Source organism: Trachymyrmex cornetzi, unplaced genomic scaffold (assembly GCF_001594075.2).
Source record: "Trachymyrmex cornetzi isolate Tcor2-1 unplaced genomic scaffold, Tcor1.1 scaffold230, whole genome shotgun sequence".
NCBI lineage: Eukaryota > Metazoa > Arthropoda > Insecta > Hymenoptera > Formicidae > Trachymyrmex > Trachymyrmex cornetzi.
Window position 1 is genome coordinate 1,594,549 of NW_017296957.1, and position 25,446 is coordinate 1,619,994.

The 25,446-nt window shown below is 31.4% G+C and overlaps 2 protein-coding genes across 2 annotated transcripts; both read left to right on the top strand.

The window, feature by feature from the left end:
* The first annotated feature begins 2,345 nt into the window (after window positions 1–2,345).
* LOC108760928 (uncharacterized) lies at window positions 2,346–9,179 on the top strand. The gene is made up of 12 exons (XM_018507215.1): window positions 2,346–2,515; window positions 5,002–5,083; window positions 6,708–6,826; window positions 6,916–7,095; window positions 7,228–7,403; window positions 7,504–7,594; window positions 7,658–7,849; window positions 7,976–8,146; window positions 8,243–8,384; window positions 8,484–8,554; window positions 8,647–8,736; window positions 8,850–9,179. The coding sequence occupies exons 1-12, from the start codon at window positions 2,474–2,476 to the stop codon at window positions 9,177–9,179; spliced, it is 1,686 nt and encodes a 561-aa protein (XP_018362717.1). The 5' UTR covers window positions 2,346–2,473.
* A 4,423-nt stretch (window positions 9,180–13,602) lies between these two features.
* On the top strand, window positions 13,603–24,201 carry LOC108760975 (uncharacterized). The gene is made up of 4 exons (XM_018507302.1): window positions 13,603–13,769; window positions 15,223–15,297; window positions 20,630–22,094; window positions 22,588–24,201. The coding sequence occupies exons 1-4, from the start codon at window positions 13,755–13,757 to the stop codon at window positions 24,165–24,167; spliced, it is 3,135 nt and encodes a 1,044-aa protein (XP_018362804.1). The 5' UTR covers window positions 13,603–13,754; the 3' UTR covers window positions 24,168–24,201.
* The last annotated feature ends 1,245 nt before the right edge of the window (window positions 24,202–25,446 follow it).

Here is a 25,446-nt window from a genome sequence, read left to right on the forward strand (position 1 = left end):
TACTTATCTTTATTTCCTCTCCCGCAACATGTGATAGAAGAAGCAAGTTAAAAATATTCAAAACTGCAAGTAATTCGTTTAAATTAAATGAAATAACAAGCACCATTGATTCCAATTTTTTTAATTGCATGGACAAGTGTCCACGCAATTAAAAAAATAGGAATCAATGTGTGAAATTTGTCTCGAAATATTTAATGAAATTTAAAGTAGCCTATTGTCTAATTATTCTTAATTAGACAATAGGCTACTTTAAATTTCATTAAATATTTCGAGACAAATTTCGAATTTACAAACTGCTTACAGAATTTTTATATAGACGTAAGTCATCCCCTGTATTTACGGAGTAATCCATAAAATAATCCAGCTCTTCGTCATCTTTAATTAAAAATTAAAATTAAAAAAGAATTATGTGTATTCGTCACTTTTGAATTTAAAAAAATATATATTTATAATTTGACGACACAATTTCAACCTGTTCTCATTAATTCATGACCGTCTTGTATATGAAATATTGTCGCTTTCTATAATGTTTAGAAGGAAAATACGTACCAGCAATGTTTCATTTCGATTACCAATCTCGCACGTTCTGCAAGAGGAATAACATCCCTTTCTGACGATTTGATAAAATAATTAGGATTTAAACAATTTCTCAGCAACTGTAATTATTTCATTGCGAATTTTTGTAATAAGCAAGTACAGACTATATTATGTATGTACACACATGTCTATCTGTGCATAATGTTCAAGCGTATAACTAATATTCCTTTCACCGCATTTAAACTACATCTTACCATGACATGTAAAATGTTATAAGAAGTAAACGTTCAGTCACGTCCAGTCATCAGTATTGCACCATATCATTAAAATACGATTTAATATATTCTACATCACGTACTTTTACTAACACAGTATAAGTTTTAATTTTATTATGTAAGTGAGTTATGTTTCTCTTTCTCCCTTATTTTCTCTTCTCTGCGAATACGATTATATCACGGTTCATTTATTTAAAAAAAGAGAGAAAAAAATAATCAAACAAAAAACATCAATTATTATTTCTTTATGGAATTTATATAAAATTTTATTTTTATTATACAATACAGTTTTTACAGAAATAAATGCGTTAATTTTAGAATCGTAAACAAATTAAGATTCTGATGAAACTTTTTTTGATAGAATAATAATAATTTGTTCAATTTTATGGTTTTCTTCTAAAAGAAGTTTAATAAAACTTAAAACGCTAACGTAACATTCATTACCTTTTCTTTATATAATATCTTTATATATACAGACAACTTCTTGTTAGCCGTAAAATTTACGAGAAATCGTAGATTACAAATAATCGTACGTCTTACATGCAAAGGTAGCCAGCCTTACGGAAGTTGGTGTGGTAAAATTTAAATAATTAAGAATAAGAAACTGATAACGTAATACTAATTTTATGATTTATATCAATTTTATAGAGACACATATATATGTATATTTAAAACTCAATTTATAATATACGACTTTTATTTAGAACCATGATTTTAATGTTATCGTCCGAGTTTGATTATCAATAGAGATGATAACTGTAGAGAAAAAAGTTGTAATTTTGCGGCAGTATATAAAATATTATAACATTGCAAGTATGTATACTTATTTTATGCTGCTTTTATATAATAAAAAATCAAAAATTTAGCAATATATTATCCAAATATTTATATGTTTATAATATTCGCAAATTTATATCAATTGTCGATAATATCATCGTTCTTCAATTACCTCCGACCCCTCAGAGCCTTTTTGGTGATCACAAAAATTTGCCCAGGAACATCTTTAATAATGTTTCGTCGGTGTTTTAGATAAGAGAAGAAGGGATTTGTACTAACTCATACAGATATTGTATTCTATCCGAAATTGTACTAATATGGGGGGGGGGGTTAATTAATTTAAGAAGACACTGTTAGTATTTTGTACTTTCTATATCTATTATTTTGTTATAATAGTAATAATGAAAGAATATTTGAGCAAAAGCTTCAAAAATCGATGTAGGTAAATATCCCAATCTGAGAGCTTATCCTTCACTCTATACTTTTAATACCTACTGAAAATTTCACTCTTAACCAGAGCGAGTGACAACTACTTCAAGAATGAATCTTTAAGAGTAAACTTTCACTCCTTTGGAATTAATCGGTCTACTCTTGTGTATGAGTAAGTAGCTATTTCACTCGATCAATCAAAGTGATTTAAGCATCTGTTGATAATTCAATGCAAGATGCATTGAACGTCACTTCAATAGAGTGAATTCTCAATCGCTAGGAGCGCTACAGTCGTTTTGCTGTTATGAACGAGATGGTGCCATCTTGGTTGTTCGTAACACGTTTTAGCGATTAAACTCGGCAATGTGCCATTTTCGTTTCCGAGAGACAATAGACTACGCATTTTGTAAGATAATTAAGTGTGAATCGTTTGTTTCGTGTGATTGTGATTGATTATGCATGCATTGTACGCGATGAATTCGAACATTTTGCCACAGGTAAGTATCATTTATTTAATTCGAGAAAGATACGAGAATTTCCATATAAATTCCCAACAAACAGATATGACTGCTATATAACAATACGTAAATATACACCCATTTTACATCTGTATCGAGCCCTTATTTCTACAACTGCGTAAAGGTGCGATTTCATGAAGATATCCATATTCAGTTAATTGCCCCCACTCTCATCAGCATAGCTGAAAACGGAGCGCTTTCTCCACATCCGGATATGGCTGCGTTCGGAAACATCACTCGGATGCCTCCGATTGCCTCCGATACTTCGGATGCATCGAGACCCTATCGGAGTCTGGCTACGAGCGATCAACGATTTTCTCAAAATCCTAGTAGAGGGGAGAATATATATAATTTCTCCCTGTATATGTACTATTTCACTCTAACTTATACTGTTTCACTATATGTTTCACTCTATATTTTAATTAAGATTATAGAGTGAGACAGTACATATATAAGCTGAAATTATGCATATCCCCAGATAGCACATTATATTCTAAGAATATTCTGAGAATATAATATAAAGATCACGTCTGATATTCGTGTGATATTCCTATGTCCGCATAGCAATATTGTTCGCAATATATCCTCAGAATATCGAGATGAATTTCGAAAATTTTCCTTAAGAGTGTGTGTGTAAGAAATGTCTATTAAAAATAATATTCTTCGCTAACAGAATATTATTTTTAATAAATATTTCTTACACACATTCTTAAGGAAAATTTTCGAAATTCATCTCGATATTCTGAGGATATGCTGCGGACATAGGAATATCATATGAATATCAGACGTGATCTTTTTATTATATTCTCAGAAATATAATGTGCTATTTGGGTCTTTCGTAGAATTTTGACAAAATCGTAGCCAGATTTCGATAGAGGGGATTTTTAGGATGTATCATCTTGTCCATTGTTCAGTAACATTAAGTGAACAACAAAGACAAAACGTGGAGGCACTTGAGCGATATTTTCGAACGCAGCCTATATGATCTCCGATAATTTGATGCGATCGAACTAGAGGAAGGTCACCGATACCAACATACCACTTTGTTTTTAGACAATTTCTTAAACAAAAGGTAAAAATACGACTTCAAAAACATAAAGTAAAAAGTATCTTCTATCAGAGAGTATAAGCAATTTTTATAATATTGTTAGCAATTTTGCAATAATTAAGTTTTTCGTAAGTTATGCAAAAATGAGCGTCTGACAAAATGGGCTCCAAAACTGACACAGTAGGCAGTAATGCTACGTATTCCTATTCTTTTTCTTTTATAGGAATTATCTGTATAAAGTGAATGTATATAAGATTTTTCAGAACAATTTTACTTCGTTATAAAACATTTTTATTGAATTATATGCATATTTACTTTATGCTGTTCTGCAAGATGCGAATATGTAACGCGATAGTTTTTCTAGAGTTGTTCCATATATGCACGATTGTCTTCAGCTCTAATAGACTTATTTGACACTATAAAGCAACATTATAAAGATTAAGTTAGCTCATGGTCTGTTTTACGGACAGATGTGTCGGTTTACGCTGCACCCCAATTTTAAATTAAAAATCGTATTATGAAAAGACTAAGAGAAAAAATAATATAAATAAAACTTATTTCGGAAACTACAAGTGTTTAAAATGACGTAATATTATCAATAATATAGTCACTATTATTTAAACCTCACAATTTGCAAAAGAAAATCGTAAGAATTTTATTTTCGCATTTGTTATAGAAACAAGCCACAAACCTACGAATTATGAGTTTGTACTTCTTTAATTAGCTAAACAGATCATGATTTTATTAGTATTAATAAAGTGCAATAGTTAGTTTCCGAAAAATAAGAGGGTGTCACTTTAGCAGACCTGTCAGTATCGGCGACTTTCCTCTATACATCGAGATATGTACATTAAGTACGCAAGCGACTAGCGTTTGCGCAAAATACTCGTCACTCGAATGTAAATCGCCCCACTATTTTAAGTACTAAGTTGTAAATTATTTTTCTAATTTTTCAGTCTCTTAAAAGAATAAGTATCTCTCGATCATAATATACATATACAAATTTTGTACTCGAGATCTACAAATCCAGCGTAGGTTGATTATCAACACATCATTTTCCGATATTTCGATGTTTCACTCTTCGAGAAAACGTAATAAGAGATGTTTATGACGAGATATTGGAATCTGAATTTTCACTTGCTCTATTTTTAGTTTATACTGGTGAGAGTGGGATAATATCCTCTTAGATCCCTGTATGGTTTTCCGATCTATTATAAAGGATCATAATAGAGGCAATATTGTGGATGTGCATATTCCTGTGAAATCTCACCTTAAGCGTAGAATTCTTCAATCACAGTCGAATATGAGGAGAATATTCGATTGTGACTGATCAATTCTTACAACTACAACCACTTACAACTACGTTTACGCAATTGCAGGATGAGTTTTATGTACAAATTAATATTTATTTTCGCAGAACACATTAAACAGTCCGACTGCATTAAATGAATATTTACTCACTAAAGGGGTGCCACATGAGGTTCTGAAAATACTGCAAGGTGAATTACAAAAATATGTCACGTAAAGGACAGATGCAATAGAAGGAGTAAGAAATAGCAACAATAATTTTAACAATCAGAAACTGGATATCCAATTTCTAATAGATTGAAATTTGTTATTCCTTGTTTATTTCTTATAATTCTTTATTTCTTATTATTGTATCTGCACCCGGACTTTTTCCATAAACTTCGATTAACGTTAATCGATGGTTGATTCAATCATCACGATTGTCACCGATGTGAACCTGGCGCCCAACTTTATCAAAAATAAAAATTAATACCGTAGGGCGTTTATACTTCGTTTGTACCCGTTTGTACCTCCCTTATTTTCGTTTGTACCCCAAACAGTTAAACAAAAAATGAAATATAAAAAATGGCCAGCACCCAATTTTAATATTTATTAATTTTATTTATGTCATTCGAAAGAGAATCGTTTGTACCCGTTTGTACCTCCTTTACTTTCGTTTGTATCTCAAAGGGTTCGGAGATACGGCGCTTTTCAATTTTTGCGCAACCCCTATATAGCGAAATTCGCCAATTTTAAAGATATCGAAATGGGACCAATGGCATTTGAAAGAGAATCATTTGTACCCGTTTGTACCTCCCTTATTTTCGTTTGTACCTCAAAGGGTTCGGAGAGATACAGCGATTTCAAAATTTCGGAAATACGCCAAGAGGGGAAGTCGACCCTTTGAGGTACAAATGAAAGTAAGGGAGGTACAAACGGGTACAAACGATTCTCTTTCGAATGCCGTTGGTCCCATTTCGATATCTTTAAAAATGGCCGACTTCTCCTCTTGGCGTATTTCCGAAATTTTGAAATCGCTGTATCTCCGAACCCTTTGAGGTACAAACGAAAGTAAAAGAGGTACAAACGGGTACAAACGATTCTCTTTCGAATGGCATAAATGAAATTAAAAAATGTTAAAGTTGAACGCTGGCCAATTTTTATATTTCATTTTTTGTTTAACTGTTTGGAGTACAAACGAAAATAAGGGGGATACAAACGAGTACAAATGAAGTACAAACGCCCTACGGTATTAATTTTTATTTTTGATAAAGTTGAGCGCCAGATTCACATCGGTACGATTGTCAATGTGAGAACTAAACGCTGTGTAAACACAGTTTGTCTCAAAAGAGGAAGAGAGAGGAGACGTTCTGATATATTAAACTGTTATTGGCACTTCTACGAGACGATTAATTTAATAAGTTGGTGAAAGAAGCCCGTAGACAAAGTTGATTTTAAAATGTTTAAATTTAATTCAAGTTTAACTATATGTACATGCTCCTCTTATAAAAGTAATACATTACTGTGTAATATACAATTCAGTTCTAAATATTCACTACGAAGAATATTAGATCGATTTAGTAAATTTGTATCCGCTTTGGCATGACTCAATGAAATCTTTTGTACGATGAATACATACATCTATGTAATTTGACTTGAATTGCGTTACTGATTTGTTAATAATACAGTTTTAGTAAATGAATTAACTTTTAACATATAAGAAAATAATTGAATAAAAGCTGAATATCCTCCACTCTTCGGATTAGGTTCACTTAAGAGTCAGCGATTCAAAAAATCATATAATTCATATCTTTTTAAATATTGTGTATATTGCAGATGAATTTGTTGATGGCGAAGCATTTCTTTCGCTGACGGAAACTGATTTAAAAGAACTCAAAATAAAAACGGGGCCCAGGAAAAGACTATTGAATTTGATTAATGCAGCAAAAGCAACGGTATTTTTAAATTAATCATTAGAAATAAATATGTATGTATAATCAATTACATGAAGAAATTCTAACATTCTTATTGTAACTGTATACAGAATTGTTTTATTGTTAATGGACCTATATATGGAGTTCAAAATAATATATCTACAATTGCGTCAACTACTGGTAATGAAATCATTAAAGTTGAGCAACCAAAAAATTCTGTAGTAGATGACGTAAATAATGTACAAAATGTCCCTATTTTACTGCATCCACAAAATATAAATATTCAGCAGGTATTAATTATGCTATTATATAAACTCTAAAAAGATATTCTATTATGTATATTTAAAAAATACGTAATTCGTTTTACGAAAATAAATAAATAATATAAAAGTGATCAGAGTATATATTTTGAATAAATTTAGCCTAACAACGCAGAAAATGAATTAAATGTTCGAGCTTGGATTGAAGCATATGATGCTAAACATACAAGAAAGGTACCATTATTAAGCGTTCTTGATTCTGGTATTGTTGGAAACACCGATCGTCAAGAATTCATTAGAATAGTATGTGCTGAAATAGTCAAACTCAGCAATGATATGTACGTTATCATTATTTTTTCAAATTTATAAAATACGTTATTCAAAACTTAATTGTTTATATTACTATATAACGTTTTTATTTCGAATCTTGTTTGAAAGGTATCCATCTAGCCAATTAAAAACAGAATTGGCTAAGGAAATCGTCAATGCTTTTCCGAAATTACGATCTTCACACTCGCCTGAAGGTTATGTAAGTATTTTTGTAATTCATATATTGATACTATTGTTTAACAAAATTTATATACATATTTAGGAGCATTTTTATGATAAGACGACAAACAGCGGCTTTATACAATATCGCTTCCAAAATATGCGAGTAAAACTAAGTCCCACAAAGAAAAAAAGGGCATCGGCTAAGCCAACAATTAAAAAAATTAATGTTAAAAGACAGAGGACACAATTTGTGAAACAAGAATATCTCGATGAAGAAGTATTTCAAGAAAAGGTACTTATGACATTTGTAAAGAAAATCAGCATTTTAGAATTCTAATTCAAGTATAATATATACATACTTATAGATTTTTTTTCTTATAAAAATATTTAATCATTGTTGACAATTTATTACTTTCAGTGTTGTGAGCTTATATTCAAAATATCTAGTGATAGCAATAAGCCGAGTATTATACAATTATTAGATGAAACAAGACCTAACAGGCAAAGGAGCATAAAAAATTCCGAACAGATGATAATAGATGATATATTTAGATTATATCCAAAATTAAAAGATTACAATGGAGAAATGGTATGTTAATTGAAGTATGAAAAATAATTTGCAAATATGTAACTCTTTCCTCATTCAAATGATTTACATTATTCAGAATTTCATTCATTCTTTCAGATTCATAGGGAATTTATATCGATGTTTCCAAATAATGATACATTTTTAAGAAATTTTTCATCTTACTATGTGCCAAGAATTTTGAAATTCTGTCACATGAAAAAGGAGTACTTGCTCCAAAAAGTGGACGATTTTGATGATGGTATGATAATGCGTAGTTTAGTTATAACAAGAACTTGATTTTTTTCTATAACTTGAACATTTCTTTTGTGTGTAATTGATACTTTTTTATGCTTTACAGATAATTTCAAAGCTCTGATTTTGTTGCCGGAGTTGTTGCCCTCTCCGAACTACGCAAAAACGAAAACATCTGTAAGCCATTCAAAAATAATTTCCGATTTCAAAATAATTTTCATGAAAAGAGCGTGCGTACATGAATCTATCAATATTAATTATAATTTTAGAGGGAAGATAATTCAAAAGGTGCAAAAATTAAAGCATCGAATTTTTCCCCTAAACAAATTCCAAACCGAAATTTATTACAATTTATTCATGTGAGTATTGTAATTAAAAAGATATCGTACATTATAAACTTCAATACAGCCAATGCGCATTATAGATACCTTATATTATAAGCCATGCATATTGTTTTTACTTTTTAATATAGACAATGGAAGATTTACTTGTAAATAATGAAGAAGATGAAACTTTGTCTCAAAAACCAAAAGATATCCAACCGTTTTTGGTGTGCTTTGTGATTGGACAAACAAAGAAAGGACAATTTTATATAAAGACTGATGAAAATTTAATTTCAGTTGGCGACGATCCAATAATTGCCTTCGATATTCTTGTTAAACTGCATTATTGTTTTGATGTTCAGTTTGCATCTGATTTACTAACATTTTATGATTTCATAACCGGATGCATTATGGGCCTCAACATACCTGGTGCTAGTTGTAGGGCTTTACACACTACACTGTGTAATATTACCTTATAACTTAGCAAATGTGCTCTAATTATATAATTTTTTTATTGTAATATTTTAAAGTTTTTGTAATTTGTATTACTCAGTTATATATTCATTTATATATTGTTCATTTTATATTATTTATATATTGTTTATTTTATATCATTTATATATTGTTTATTTTATATTATTAATACATTTATTGTTACATTATTTGACTTGATCAAGAATGTGTCGCGTACATCAGTGCAAAATATTTTAAAGTTACAACGTGTAGTTACAACGCAAAATTATAACACACATTTCTGGATTTTTTACATCTCACTGATATATTATTGGATTTTTTTTATATTTCACTGACACATATTATTGTGTAATTATATTTCACCGACAAGATACGATTTCATTCGCAACTTAGATTAAAATATCAAATGGACAACTTACGCTTTTTATTTCAACGACAAGATTACGCTTGCGATTTTATGAAATATTATTTAATCATATTCATTATTATTTAAGATGTAACTGTAATTAAAGATTAAGGATATTTTTTATATAGTAAAGACAAGAATTTGCTGGCAATTTAACGAATTGTTATAGTTATGGTTTTTTCATTTATTTAACATTTTATAGTTGTACTTTTATTTATGATTTACCTTTGTAACATTGAAAATGACCCGATCGGAATCGAAACGTTTGTTAACTTTATGATTCTAATTTAATTAAATTTGTTTGTTTAAGTATGGTTCTATGCCTTTTTAATTGTCATATTGTTTTATACATACAGAACCTTATAGTTATTTATTTTAATACATTTATATTTATATATGTATAGGGTAAGTGGTTCAACAATGAATCATGTAAATTTCAGAGGCTCGTATTTCTCTTAATTATTGAATTGAAGATCTGAATTTTTGTACACAGTTTATGAATTTAATTGATTACATACTGTAAATAATAACTTTTAAATTATCCCTGAAGTTTAGTCACAATTTCCTTTATATTAAAAAACGGGAAAATGGTTCATTGTGTACAAGGAGTATTACACAATGAATGTTATTTTTAATAATAAACTACATGTTTTATACAGCGAATTGTTGGGATTATTTTAGTTTTGCTATATTTTAAAAAATTTATTTATAAAATAGATAATTATGAGGTGGTGAGGATTCACAAGGCCGACCACCGCATTTTACTTTCATTTTGAGTGGAAACTCGTCAAATAAGTATATTTTTATTGAGATTTTAGGTGGGGGGAGGGGCCGTATTCTAAATAATTATTACAATAAATTATTAATTTGAAGATTATCATAAAAAAGGTTATGTGGTCTACAATATACGGTTCATTGTTTACTACGTCAAAATGATTCATTGTAGATCACCTAACCTTTTCAACGATAATTTCCTAAATAATGTAACAGAAAAAGTTGCTTACAGAATAATAAAGCCAAATGTACACACCAAACTATTGCACAATGAAAAAAAATGATAGGTATAACAACAAAAACATAAAAAATGCGTAAAACTTACGAAAAAAACTTATTTTGCAACCTAAAATTCTTAAAATGTGACATGGCCGTCCTTGGCGCGATCTGCCAGTCGACTGGGCTGGGGAGTCGGGGAGAGGTTCTGGTTCAAATTTCAAATGCGAGTCGCTGCATAATAGCAACACAATCTGATAACGTTGCATTTACGAAATATCGCCATGGTTCATAGTGTACTATTGATTCACTGTTGGACTACGTTACCCTATATTATATATGTATATATTTTATATATACTGAATATATTATAAATATGTTTATATTTATAAAATACATTATAAATATATTTATATTCATATGTATATTTATAAACGTTTTATAAATATAAATTATAAAAATGCATGAATAATTTTATTTTCATCAATCAGCTATAAATATACAGTGTGTCTCAGATAATCCGTGCTATTCCCTTTAAAATAAAAAGGAGTGATTTTTATGAAAAGTACTAATAATTTTGTTAAATAGATCGAAAAAACCACACATGTGGTAGCTTATTTAGAGATATTATATCACGTAACATGGAATAATAAAGGCTTTTTCAATATAATGACCAATATAAGTTCCATCGTGTTAAAATTGAAGTGATAAACTCAAATTCAGTCTTATATATAATGTATATAATTATTATAGATATTATATTATTAATAATTCTTAATGATGTAAAATAATTTTTATTGATTTGTTAATTAATAGACTATCACTTAATTAACAGATTGTTGTAATTCAAAACCAAATATTAATTAGTAGTTATATTTCTTTATTTAAATGCATAATTTATACTCTTAACGTTTATGTTTTTATATTAAAATAGCAACAAAGAAGAATTACGATTATCTAATATTGTATAAACCAAATTATAATCTAAATCAAGAGCCAACAGTATATTAGTGTGTAATTTAGATTGTTGCGATTATCATATAGTTACAGCATTGTTTAAAAGAAAAAATATTCTTAACATACATTGTTAATACATTGTAAATTTCAGTTGTTAATATAAACAAGTTTGAAAGAAACGGTGTACATCTATCGTATCATCTCAAATTGTGCTCTTTGTCATATTTTTAACCTTTTCCATCAAGAATTTCCTTTTCCTATTATTTTCTATAAATAATTTGAAAGAGATACTTACATTTTGGGTCACAAATATTTTTTCAATAGGCATACATTTCAAGCAAAAGAAATATAGAATACATCTGGAGACACGATAGCGTCTCGGCGCTAAGCATGGCGTGAGACACTGCCGTGTCTCCTTTACGTGAACCGGCTATATTTTACACGTGCATAGTATATTTCAATTAATGTAATTGAATAACCAGAAAAGATGCTTATGAAATTAAAGAAACTAAGATTGGCTGGATTATTTTGTTCTTAATGTTTTATCAATATTTTATCATTGTATGTGATTGCCTGTTCACAATATTAACTGTTGTGTAACTATTTTATAAAAATAAATTTAAAAAATGATAGTACTGACACAATTAAGAAGTTGGGATATATTCAACATATTAAACGCATTTACTAGTATTCGCATGTTCCGATTTCGTGGCATACCATACAACTTGCTACTTATGGAATGAGGGAAAACTAGAGAGGAAAATAAAAGACTGAGAGTAGAATCAGTAGTTCTTCTTTTGCCGAAATGAAAGCTATGATTGCGTATATTATATTATATTTCTCATATATATATATATATATATATATACGCGCGCGCGAACATATCTCAACTTCCACTGTGCAGATCGGTCGAGCAGATAGGCTGAGCCACCAACGTCTTCTCTGCGACTTGAACTTTGGTAGAATCCAAAGAGTATCCTGGAAAGCTTACGGATAAAAATTGTAAAAAAAGATATAAATAATTTTAATAAATTTTAATAAATTTTAATAAATTATACTTTTCTTTAAATCTTCGTTTACTTATATATACATAAGTTAAGACAAACATAAATTGAAATAAACATAATAACAAGTCATAAGAATGATATCTCTAATTTGTATTGTATTACTAAGCTTCGTATTTTTACATAAAAGGTATCGAGATATAAAGTATTTAAAGGTAATACCTACAATTTTTTATCTTAAAGCAATTCTTTCTTTGTAAAATACACTTTATTCACGTGTTTTACTTCACGTAAATTTTTTTGGATAAGTAATAAAAACAGTCTTCGCGATCTATATGCTTTACCCAACATCTGTCCAAAAATTAATCTAATTGCTTCGGTGAAATCGAGTGCCGCAAGTATAACGATGTGCATAACATTCGCGAATGAAAGAGAGGAAAATTGAAGAGTCATTAAAATCCCCTCTTCAAGCCGCCAATGTCACTTTCACCACCTTGCGTTCCGCTACTGATGAATATAAGACAACAAAAATCCAAACAAACGAAAGATCTTCGATTATGTACTTTGCATATTGTAATAACTTTAAGACCAGAAAAATCATTACGTATTAAATCATCTTACGAAATAAGATGATTAAGATTACTCGTCTCTGCAGAAAAGTAAATTTTTGCAGAATGACATGATTTCCTGAGAAATCCATATAAGTCCTGTTTAGTTTGAATTCCAGTCTGAAAATGAACTCGAGATTTGCCAAGAGTTAATTTCCGCCATCGACTGATACGGAAACATGCATCCTATACCTATCACATCGCATATCCATCGCTAATCTCTGCAAGCCGTTCACCCTCCACGACTGTCTCTGCCTCTCTCTTTATCGTTAAACTCACGAGGAGCTCTCTTGCTTCCTCCGATCGCCAAGTAAGCGACACAAGTGAGGAGTGTGAGGCGTGCTTCGCGGATGCTGGAGGGATTTCGTAGGTGGTTGCCGCAGCTTCTCGCCGGCGTGGGGATAACTAGAGCTTCGGCTGAAGTCAACTGTATCGCGTCAAGATGAAGTAGTACACACTGTCTCGTTGTGGAGTGCATGCGCCGGGTACGCGAAAAACATCGCGCGACTAGAAGCGTGTAAAGAAGACCGGAAATCATCGGCCGGACAGCATAACGCGGAGAACTTGTGCAATTTGTCCGAAACTCTTGCTTATTAATGCATTAAGGCAGAAGATATGAGACTCTACGCTGTAAGTTAAATTGGTTCCTATGTTTTTCCCTTCCGCACTATTATAGTGTTGTAACTAACTAAATTTAAATATGACAAAAAGATAGGAAACTTTATGTTTTACAATTAATATTTTAACATTATGTTATACTTATAAATTTAAAATAAATTCGAAATTCAGAACAATCATAAAGAATTTTATGAATGTAAATAGAGACAATGGTTGAATGTAAAATAGAATTGTTCTTTTTATATATTAAATTTATTTATCTATTAAAAAATTAATTTAAAAAAAAAATATATATATAATGTGTGTGTGTTTATCGTAGACAAATTTAATGTTAATTATAGTTTTTAAAGTCAATAAATAATGTAAAATAGTAATCTTATTTAAAATTTGTATTAAATTTATTTTTTTATTGAAAGGGAAAAGTGAAAAATTTATAAAAACTTGTTTTATAAAACTCATGATAAAACACATAAATTTAATTATATTCTCCTTTCCTTTCTTTCAAAATCTTATTCTATTTATTTTATTATATATACAGTACCGGCCAAAAGTTTGGAAACACTTGCGATTTTCATGCATTTTTCACAAAAAATTACATATCTCTGCGAAAAAAAAACGTAGAGAAAATTTGTACCACGCATTTTCAAATTCAAAAACAGAGCTTCCGTATTTGAATTTTTTATACATTTTGTTCACATAAAATTGAAAATGATATTTTTTAGAACATTTTTATCTTGCTTTGAACCGCTAATTGATGAAACAAAATTTAATATAAAAGTATTTAATATAAAAGTAAGCTTTTTGAACTTTTAAATGCTTCTTGAAAAAAATTAGTAAAGTGATTTTTTACAGAGATCAAATTTTTTTATTATGTAAAAATTTACTTTTTCAAAAAAACTTTTTAACTTTAAAACTAAAAAATTTACAGGAAAAAAAGACAAAAAAGAAAAATGTTTGTTATAATGTGTTTGATTCATATAAATTTTTACAAAATTTTTTAAGGACTTTTTTAAAATTGATAGTGTCGGAAAAATTTTTGAAAAATTTTGAGAAAAAGTTGTACATATCAACCACATACAACAAATGTTTTTTTTCAAACTGCGACGCTTTAAAGTAAAACAAAAATATTGTAAAAGGTATCAATTTTCAATTTTATGTGATTTAGGAACATAATGTAAAAAAAATTCAATTGCCGATTTAAAGCTCTGTCTTTACGTTTCAAAATGCATAGCCAAAAACTTTTTTCCACCAAGATAAAAAAAAACTTTTCGTGAAATGCGAAAAAATTGCAGGTGTTTCCAAACTTTTGGTAATTGATATTTAAAAATTAAATTGTGTTGCATTTTATTTTTACGATTAAATGCATTTTTATAGCTCTACAGCTATTCATATTTTTACATCAAAATGTAGACAACAGTGTCATTTTTTTTACGTACAGGATGTATCATGATAACTTTTCTTACAGGTTGCTCTTATAACATGGGCGGCATTCATAACTGCATCTTCGGAACTCAACATCGCAAATTTGAATGATGAAAAGGTAAATTCGGCAAACCGTATTGTATTAAATTATAATGTAGAAAATTACACGAATCATTAGTAGTGAATTTTTCTGAGAAAAATATTAAAACATAGTATTTTTGATATTTATTTACATCAAGTTATATGATACAAAAATGAATTAAAAATTTTATTTTTAGTTATAAGCAATTTCATCAAAAAATGAATAATCGATTAATTACACGAGCCTTGAAAAAATAAAAGAAAAATATGAATTCTGTCCTAATTTATTTTCAATTAAAATTTGGAAGAGGTTTTAAGAGTCTGATTTTAAAACCGACTTATAGAAAGTGACATTGACGATGATTAAAAATGATATCGATGGCTAAAAATATTTGTAATTAAATTTAAATCGATGGTTCCTACACGCGGTAGAGAAAGTTCAAAGATGATTGAGGCGCGTGCCATTAAAAAAGTTTCTTTTCATTCCGATAGTAGTCACAGGGGATACCTAGCTACGACAGGCCCTAGAGTTTAGGCGAATAGAGTGCTTACAAACATCCTTAACCTTGAGGCATAGAAATCTTTAACCTCGATCTACTTGCGGCGCGTCATTCAAGTGCTACTTTACGTATAGGCGCGACGAGCCGAGATGAATTACAGCTGGGAGCTAGCATAGACCGAGTGAATGTCGCGGTTTCGAGGAACCGAGAGAGAAAGAGAATATTTTCACTTGCAACACGTTTGTGCCACACGAAATAGTTCATTGGCTGCGGTTCCCACCTTTTCTAAAATGTCTTTCGCGAAGCGCCGACTGTTCCATTGAAAAACGCGAACAATTAATTTTGCTTCACATCATTTTCATCACGATCTACAATGATAGAATTTATTGATAAAATGAAATATTAATTCGCGAATAATACATAGACATTGAAATAAATCTAAAATTAAATATTTTGTATGTGAATAATAAAAAATATAAATATAAAAGATTAATTAATTTATAAAATTGAAATGAGTTTACGTCGATAACAGTATTTTGAAATTTAATCATTGTAGAGAAAATCGTCAAGAAAGTCGAATACTTTCGCGTACATTTATATTTGCATACTCTGGAAATTTTCATGTTTTTGTGTCGGAATTTCGCTTTATTTGCCAAGAAATTTCTAATGTAGTACAAAATTACTTATCCAAGAAGTTCTTTACTGATGTAATATCATTATTTAAAAGAAGAAACTAAAAATAAAAATGATAATTTTGTATTTATATGTATATTATCTAAAATACCAAGTATAAAATAAGTTAATTGATAATCCTATATTTTTAAAATTAATGTGAAAGTTAATAAAAAATCGTATCGAAAATAGGACAACTTGAAGAATAAGAATTTTAAGCTTTATAATAAAATTGAGATTTATTTATTTTTTGTATAATTTAATAATATAAAAATATTTTTATGTGGACAAATTTTAATATAAAATTTCTCTGAACGTTTTTCTGAGACATTTTTTATAAATTTTAAATATTAATTTTTTAATTAAATAGCTTTAGTTTGTCAAGTAAAAGCAAACGTTTTCTTGTAATAAGGTAGAAGTCCTTATAGATTTCTTTATACTCTCTCACGCGAAATAAAATACACTTTAACCCGTTTAAGGATAAACGGTGAAAATTCCGCGTCGTGCAGACGCGAGTCGCGTCAGCGGGTGGGTTAACCGCGGTTGTTTCGAGTGCATTCCGGGTGAAATTGATGCAATTGCTATTATACAAATTCTGAGGTTGAATTAAGAGGTGCGCTCGCGGAACGTTGTCAGGGACAAGGTAAAACGCGACAACGGACGAAGAATGCGCCGGCGGGCATGACGAGCGTGTATTTTCTTCGCGTTAAAAGGAAACTCACCAGTGAAAGTGGCCACACGCGGACGTAAATTCGTCCGCCGGTAATTGCCGTTGTTCCAATGAAATGCACCATCGCGCACCATCGTGTGTTACACAATGTCATGCAACGCAGAGAAAACGAATCGATCGATGTTTGTCAAGTGTACGATTAATAGCCGAGATTGAAATTTTCCGGTCGAAGAGCTGAGAAAATTATATCTTGAACGACTATTTCAAGCTTTTAAAAAGGTCGTTTAGATTAATGTCACACCTCGCGAATCTTTTACTCTTTCGATTTATTTAAAGATACGGTTTACCGATGTTTTTACGGTTTTTAGACAACCAAAAGGCCAATAAAAAAGAAAATTAGACTAAATATACACATTTGCTTTAACTTTAAGATAAGACATTCTCTAAACATTATTTTGATTTAATCAGTAAAATATGCAGAAATAATTCATAATAAAAAATACAGAAAATATTTCCTTGCGAGAACAATGTATGGAGAAAGTTGTTTTCAATGTGTTTATACATATGTATATAAATTATAGGTATGTTAAATTAGAAAGATAAGACTGCCCGCTCTTTATGCAGCAGACTATTAGTGCTTCGACACAAAGTTATGGTTATTTCTTGTTGACGCACACTTGCCCCATAAAAAGCTATACTGTTCATTATTATTATCTTAATGCACCACTTCTCTCCATATCTGTGTCGGATAAGCCAAACGATAGTCAATTAAGTCTTGATTTATTCGTAATATTTACGCATCCATGCAGTATCACAGATCCGTAACACACGCAAAAAGTTATGACGCTTCTAGTTTGCTAAGAACACTGTTCAAACTGGGTCAATGGCAAAATAAAATATGGAAAAAATTTGAATACCGTAAAAAGTAGACAAAAATCTAAAAAAATTATATTAATTTTCTCTAAATATATAATAATAAATATATAATATTTCTTATGGAAATAATGAGTATGTTACGAATTACCATTTGTAAAAATTAATTAATTTACTAAAAATTAAAGAATTCCATTCAATTAAGCTTTGTGTGTTTAACAATTAAACAACAAAATTTTTTTAATTAAGTTCAAGCAGATCTTGATTTATATTTAATTGGTAGTTGTAAGATCATTATTTAAAGTGTATAATTACTCAAGAATTAAAACGTTGAGAAATGTAAACATTATAAATGAAAGTTTCAATATTAAAGAGTGAAGCAAATTCATAATTTATATGATCTATTGAATAAAGAAATATAGCTTCAACTCAGTCTAATTGAATTTATTTTTGTATATCGAACCGTTCAATTAAAAATACAGAAATACCTATTGTGAAAGAAAGCAAAATATGTGGTTTCGGCATATAAGGAGAAAGTAAAGGGTCCAATCGGCGTGGATTATTGAGGACGTATCAGCTCCGCTTCATTCTCGCTGGACCATCGGGATTTACTCGACTCTCACTGGTTTTTCTTTTGCACGCGGTGCAGGAATGCGACGCATCTTTCTCGTTTCTCCTTTCTTCTCGCTCGAACGCCACAGGAGAAAGGGAGATCGATGTCGGTACCGTAACTGCACCTTTCTCTCGCGCCGGGCGACCGCCAGATGCGTTATTTTCAGACGCCACGCCGATCTCCCGCGCGATGCGAAAAGATCGTCGTGCGGGATTACGACGGGAAACTACGGGGTGCTGTAGATTCTTTTTAATGGGTGTGTCCGTCCCATATAACCAGAGCTTCACTCGATTCTTTTCGAGATCTGGTTCATTATCTGTAGCAGTGATAAGTATCTGCTCAGTGAAACTTACTGACAGTTCGTTTCTTTAACAACAAATTTTTGTCGATTTTCATCTCCATATCTTTACGGGGTAATAATTCGCGTTTTCGAGAAAGTTGATCGCTTGGATTATGTTAAATGATCAAAAAACTTGATGTGCTACAAACTTTTTGAAAAATATTGCTCTTTCATCTGATCACTGGCGAAACCATGAGAAGAAACCATAAAAGCAATAGCTCTCTCTCTCTCTCTTGGAATCTCTTTTTTTAAAAATATTTATGCAAAATGTTATATATTTAAAATATTATATTTTTAATATTTTTAAAATGCTTAATCAAAATTTTAATTCTAAAAATACTTTTTAATTTAAAAAATTTAAATAATTATTATAAAATAAGTAGATTCCATTGTATATTATTCTTTTTTGGTGTTAATTTAAATAAAATGATACGAATTACACACACACACATACACACACTTAAATAATACTTTTTCAAAATAATACTAATAATAATTCAAATATTATTCTATCTTTTTATATATATTGGACCTCTTCAAAAATTTCGTTTGCGGCATGCCAATGACTTCCAAATTTCTGGATCCGCCAAACATTTGATTACATTTTTTTGCACTCTCTCTCTCTCTCTCTCTCAATAAATATATGTGTTTGTGTGTGTGTGCGTGTGCGTAATATATTAGTCACTACGTTAGTTTTTTTGCTTCACAAAAAAGTGTGTCGATTTGTTTTGGAACAGTCAAAGCACATGGATTTTTTATCATGATGCGCTAGACTTCGTTATACTTCGCCTTCTTTTTGTAAAATCTTCTGGGTCACCGCGATTTGCTTCGTTTGGAGATCCGTGGCGCTTGGATACGATCAAGTATCTCATTTCCTCCTCCGGTCAACAACATTGATGTCAAATACCGCAGAAAGAGTTAAAAAAAGAAATAAACGAGCGATTTTAAGGTGATAAAATGAAGAAAGTTATATATTTAATGAGCGTTTAAAATAATTTAAAAGCGATATCAAACAGAAATTAAGGCTGCTCAAGGAAATGAAGGGAAATGCCTCTTAATATCATACAATAAATTACATAGCCGGAAAAATAAATTCTTTTGTACGCGTGATTCAAATAAACATTCTAATGAATTATAAATTAATTAATGAAAAATGATAATTATAGTTGCATTTATATTGGAGTTTAATTTTATTTTTTTATAAATTCTACATGTTTATCACACAAGAACTGAAGATTGAAAAGAAAAAATAAAGTATATATTACAAAATGAAATAAATAATATTTTATTACCAATATTTTACTTCTTTCAATAACCTTTTTACTTAATTTTAGCTTTTTTTTATGTGTTAATAATTTCTACAAATATATGCAAAGTATGTTTCTATAGAAACTGTACATTTCTAAAATTTACTTTTGGATGTGTATTAGTATAAATTTACAAATTTATTCAATTCAACATTTATATATTAATAATTAATAATGTGCTAATTTGCTATAATCAATAATTATAATATTATATCTAAAAGATTAATTAAAAAATTGTGTATTACATAATATATTCATATATGATAGTAAAATATTTACTTTTATGTAAAAAATACAGTTTCTTGCAATTTTTTGATGTAATTTTTTGCGTAAAATTTTTCCTAATAACCGTGAATTTTCTGTAAACAATTGTTTTAATTTATTTATTTTTCAGGCTATCGATTACACAAAGGTTCATGATCTGCCGGTGAAGCAGATAGTGCAACCTTATGTGATAGAAGAGAAGAGTTCTGGGCAAACAGACACCGAAGATCATTCTAATGATTTCGCGAATGTCGAACTAAGTAGATCAGCAGTTCACGCCGACGAGGAGGGAGGATCGAATGGTGTTTCCAAGACCGATTCCTCGCCGCCAGGATCGATTTATGCGACGTCGTTCGCCAAGACAAGTGTCCGTTTAGAGACAACCAACAAGTATCCATTTAAAGAATATTCAAGTCTCGAGCCAGGGTATACCGAGGATGTGTTTCTTGTCGAAAATGCCGGCAATTTTGGACAAAAAGTCCGGCAGGATCATCCACATGACAGAACAATTGTCAGGACTATCATTTCGACCAGCGAGGACCGAAAGGATAACAAGCACACGAAGTCTTTCAGCAGTACTGTGTTGCCTCTTCAAAATGAAGATAACTATAAAGGGCTTTATACATCAGCTACTCAAGAACCATTTGTGCTCGCATTGAAAAAGGAAAGTAGTTTGGCAGATGAATCGTCTTCTGATGCTTCCAAAATGGTTAAGTTTAAAACATTGGAGAATTTCGATGAAATTTTCAGTGAAATTACAACGGAAAACTTGTCAGGCAACATTGCTTCCATTCTCGAGAACGATGTCGTGCCCGAAATTCTTCCGACACCACAAACAAGATCATCCCGAGTGCATAATGATACAGTCAACGAAAAAATCACGGAGAAATCTGTGGAGTCTACTACAAAATCGGAAAACGTGAGAACATCGACGACTGTAGAGATTAGTCCTTCGTTTCAAGCGAGATTTTCAGGCCCCATCGTAGTGGCCGACTTGCCTGATAGAGAAACTCAGGAGATGGTTGATTATATGGATGATATATCCGAAGCGTACAAACCAATCGAGAACGCCGAGATTACCTCGGAGACTGACGCCGGAGGCTCAAAAGTGGCGGCTTCAACTATAACATCCTCGGTTATGCTAAACCCTCTGCAAGTTGGAATCACGCTGGTGAACGCCAATCAAGCTAGTTGGATAGATAATAGTGAGCAATCTGTCGCGATGGACTATCTCCAGGATTATCCTCAAGACGATCTACAACGTCTATCAACTGTGAATAAGGAATTTGTCAAGAACAATGACAATCAATCACGTATCGATTATCAAGATGAGAATTTTGAACGTGACGAAGTTGAGAAGCAAGTTGAGGTTGATATAAAAAAAGTTCCTGATACCTCTGTTGAGATTCAAAAGTCCATCGAGCTCTTCCATACCGCGCCAGTGCAAGAGATTCATTATCCTCCGGAGTATATTCAACAGACGTCAAACCTCGGTGTTATCGAAACGAATAATATTGGGAATTGGCAGAAATCGAACCAACTATATGATCAGATCGAGCAATCAGAATTGCGACCAACTTACGATATTTATCAAGGTAATACATAATTGACATCTTTATTAATAATAACGTCCATATGACGTCAGTTTGCTACTTGAATACAAGACGGTTTTGAAGTAAAAATACCGGTTATAAAAAGTTGTTTAAGATTATACGAAATATAATAGAAATTAATGTATAATACATTTGTATTACATTTATTTATTTTTAATTATTAATAGTAATCTCTTTGTTTTTATCGTTCAAATCATCGTTATTCCGCTCAAAATATGTGAACGGTAAAGTTAAAGAACTCTGCCCTAATAATAATTTCAAGATAATATTAACTTTCACCAAATTTCTTTAATACGGAAAGAAGTCTATGACGCAAACTTATATTAACGTGCAACGACGAATTAATGTTCATATGCGCGTAATATTACTCGCACTATCAAAGCACGCATCAGCGCCACTACAAATTGCCAGTTTTCACCCATACGTGATGGAATGCGGTATATAATGCATTAATATATATTGACTTCCGTTCCAGGTAATGACCAGGACGAAAAGAGCGATATTAAAACCCACACATCCCCGCATCTCTCACAAAAGCTTAATCAGCACGAATACAATGCTCTCGAGGACGACGTTGGCAGACCGATAGCTTCGATTGTCAACACTAACAATAAGTATTCATCGGGTACTCACGAGCAAACGCCCTTTGAGTTGCAGTCGTTCAAATACAACGGCATACAGCCCGGTCCGTTGACCCCGAATCAATTTGATGACACGTTATACGATCAATCCAATGTTCGACATAATTTTAACGGCAATGATAACGGCATACCGCCACGCGGAAAACTTGTTGTAGGTTCAACGAAACAAGAAACAGCGAGTGAGCCTGTAAAACCGTACGTACCAAATACGTATCAGTATTCGGTGCAGCAACCGCAATCAAATCAACCGTATGATCATCAGCACTCATTCCGATCGCCGGAGATAAGGCGACCGGAAGCTACGCAACTTCTTCTTAGGATAATTCCCGAGGGATCGTCTGCGAACGGAGGTTTCCTGGTGCCGATCCCGCGGCCCCATCCGATCGAGAAAACCGTCCATATGCCGCACTCACATCCGATCGAAATCGAGAAGAAGATACCGATGGCTGAGAAGGTGCAGGTGCCGGTACCGATGCTGCATCCCGTGCACGTGCAAATGCCGATCGAGCGTGTGGTGGAGAAGCAGATCCGTCTGCCACACATCTATCCGCTCCACATTGACCGGGTGGTCGAGAAAAGGGTGCCATATACGGTCCAGCGATTAGTAGTGCAGCCTCCTCCGTACCCGCTGCACGTGAGACTGCCGGCGGCTTACCCGGCATACCCGGTGGCACCATTTAACCAGCTGAACCAGCCAACGCATACCACGGTGCCGATAGAGAAGACCACGGAGAAGCCGGTGGTTTCCTCGCTACCTCCTCGGCCGTACCGTGCGAGCACGGACAGGCCGATTGAAAGCAGCGGCTCGACCGAGACTAGATTTACAAAATATTATCAGAAGCCGCAAGAGGCGATTTTTACTGGAGGAAACGCTAATTTCCATGGTGTTGCCAGTAGCTTGACGTTCGTACCGCCGTCACAGAGCGAGACGAACTTAACGCAGTTTTACAGCGTTCCCTACAGCAGACCTTCGGCATACAGTTATAATATCGACGTCGGCAAGAACTACGTCCCTACGGCACATTTTTCCAACGTTAAATTGGTGATACTACCGAAGAAGTTTAACAGTCACGTAATACTGCGACCGCACACGGCCACAACGTCGTACACGATACCGTCCTTTGGACGGCAGATCCTGTACAATCTAGGGGAGAAGGATAAATCAGGCAAGGATGAATACGTAGGTCCTACGCCTCCGCGCAAAACCTCACAGAGCAAGGTGTTCTCTCAAACAAAAACACCGCAGTTCTCTACGAATGCCGCTCAATCATTAGCTAATATGAGAAAATCCAGGCAGCCGGAAGCGCAGCATCACGGAAGTTTCAGACAATCAAAAATGGAATACGGCTTCAAGCCACCTATGGTACCGTCCATTCAGTATGACGAAAATACCGCTAGTAAAGTAGAGAATTAATGTAATGACCTATAATAGTAATAGTAACATCAAAACAAGCGTCAAAAGTACATTACAAAAAAATGTCTAAACGACTTCCATTCTTTCAAATGTTTTTCGAATATATTTTAGATGTTTCTTGCACTCTCTTGTGTTATTTGAATGTTTCAGAATGATTTATGGCATTTATGCGATTGATCATTGAAAAATAAATTACGTATGGTTAGGAAAGAACTAATTAACAATATTTCCTTCATATCGACGAAGACTTATTTGTGACATAAATTTTAGTTTTTTAATATTATATATATATATTTATTATTGAAAATCTCTTTATCTATCACACAACATTGCTGTGTATTTTCTAATTTATAATAGTGATTTTTAACTATTTTATAATTTTACATTAGTGTTATATTTTTATTATATTTTATGTGGAAAAATGTTATATTTTTTTAATTTTATATTGCATTATCGTATAAATATCTAAAATTATTTTATTACTATTCTAAACAAATGAGAGAAAGGCGGTAGTTCGCAAATATTACAACATATAAAAAAATTGTATTGCAATATTATTAATCGCAAAGAAAGCACGATTTAATACTGTTACTGCTAATACAATACGATAATTATGATAATCCGATAATAGAATGGACGCACGTGTAAGTTTTGTACAATATATTTTCTATTTTCATACGTTATATTTCTCGATCTATTGTTTTTATTCTACATATTTTAATTCTATTTTTATTGTATATATTTTATATCATAAATCTAAATTTTTCGTTTATTTTTACAAACTTTACTACGTTGAGATCTTATTAATTGTAAAAAACATAATGCTTAAGAAAACGTACAACGGAACCTTTTTCACTTCCACTCCCTTATTGAATAAGTATTAATGGATCAAAGAGGCAGGTATTTTATCATAAGTATTCTCATCATCCCTATTCAGGGATGAAATATTTTCTGGAAGAAAATCAATTTCTATTTTGCTAAACATTAAAATGATAAAAGAACAAATGTTTTAAACAAAAATTTTATGATTTTGAAAATACTTTTTAAATCTGAATTTTTTAAGGCCTCTACCATCATACTATTTTTCTTGAGAATTAAAAAATTTGTATGACAATAAAATCAAAGTATACTTATAAAAAATAAATTTAATTATGCGTTAAAAAATTATTTATACAATCTCCATTTATGCATACTATTCAAAAATTGCAGAAGGAAAACATCTATCTGTCTATGTCCCTCTAGCACTAATAATTTTTTAGGTGAACGCTTTTTACAGGTG

Excerpts from the sequence above, each read along its gene's own strand:
- LOC108760928 (XM_018507215.1), top strand. The coding sequence starts at position 2,474 with ATGCATGCATTGTACGCGATGAATTCGAACATTTTGCCACAG. Across the intron at positions 7,404-7,503 it reads GTCAAACTCAGCAATGATAT|GTATCCATCTAGCCAATTAA; the intron begins GTACGTTATCAT and ends CTTGTTTGAAAG. Across the intron at positions 8,147-8,242 it reads AAGATTACAATGGAGAAATG|ATTCATAGGGAATTTATATC; the intron begins GTATGTTAATTG and ends TCATTCTTTCAG.
- LOC108760975 (XM_018507302.1), top strand. Across the intron at positions 15,298-20,629 it reads CAAATTTGAATGATGAAAAG|GCTATCGATTACACAAAGGT; the intron begins GTAAATTCGGCA and ends TTTATTTTTCAG. Across the intron at positions 22,095-22,587 it reads AACTTACGATATTTATCAAG|GTAATGACCAGGACGAAAAG; the intron begins GTAATACATAAT and ends CTTCCGTTCCAG.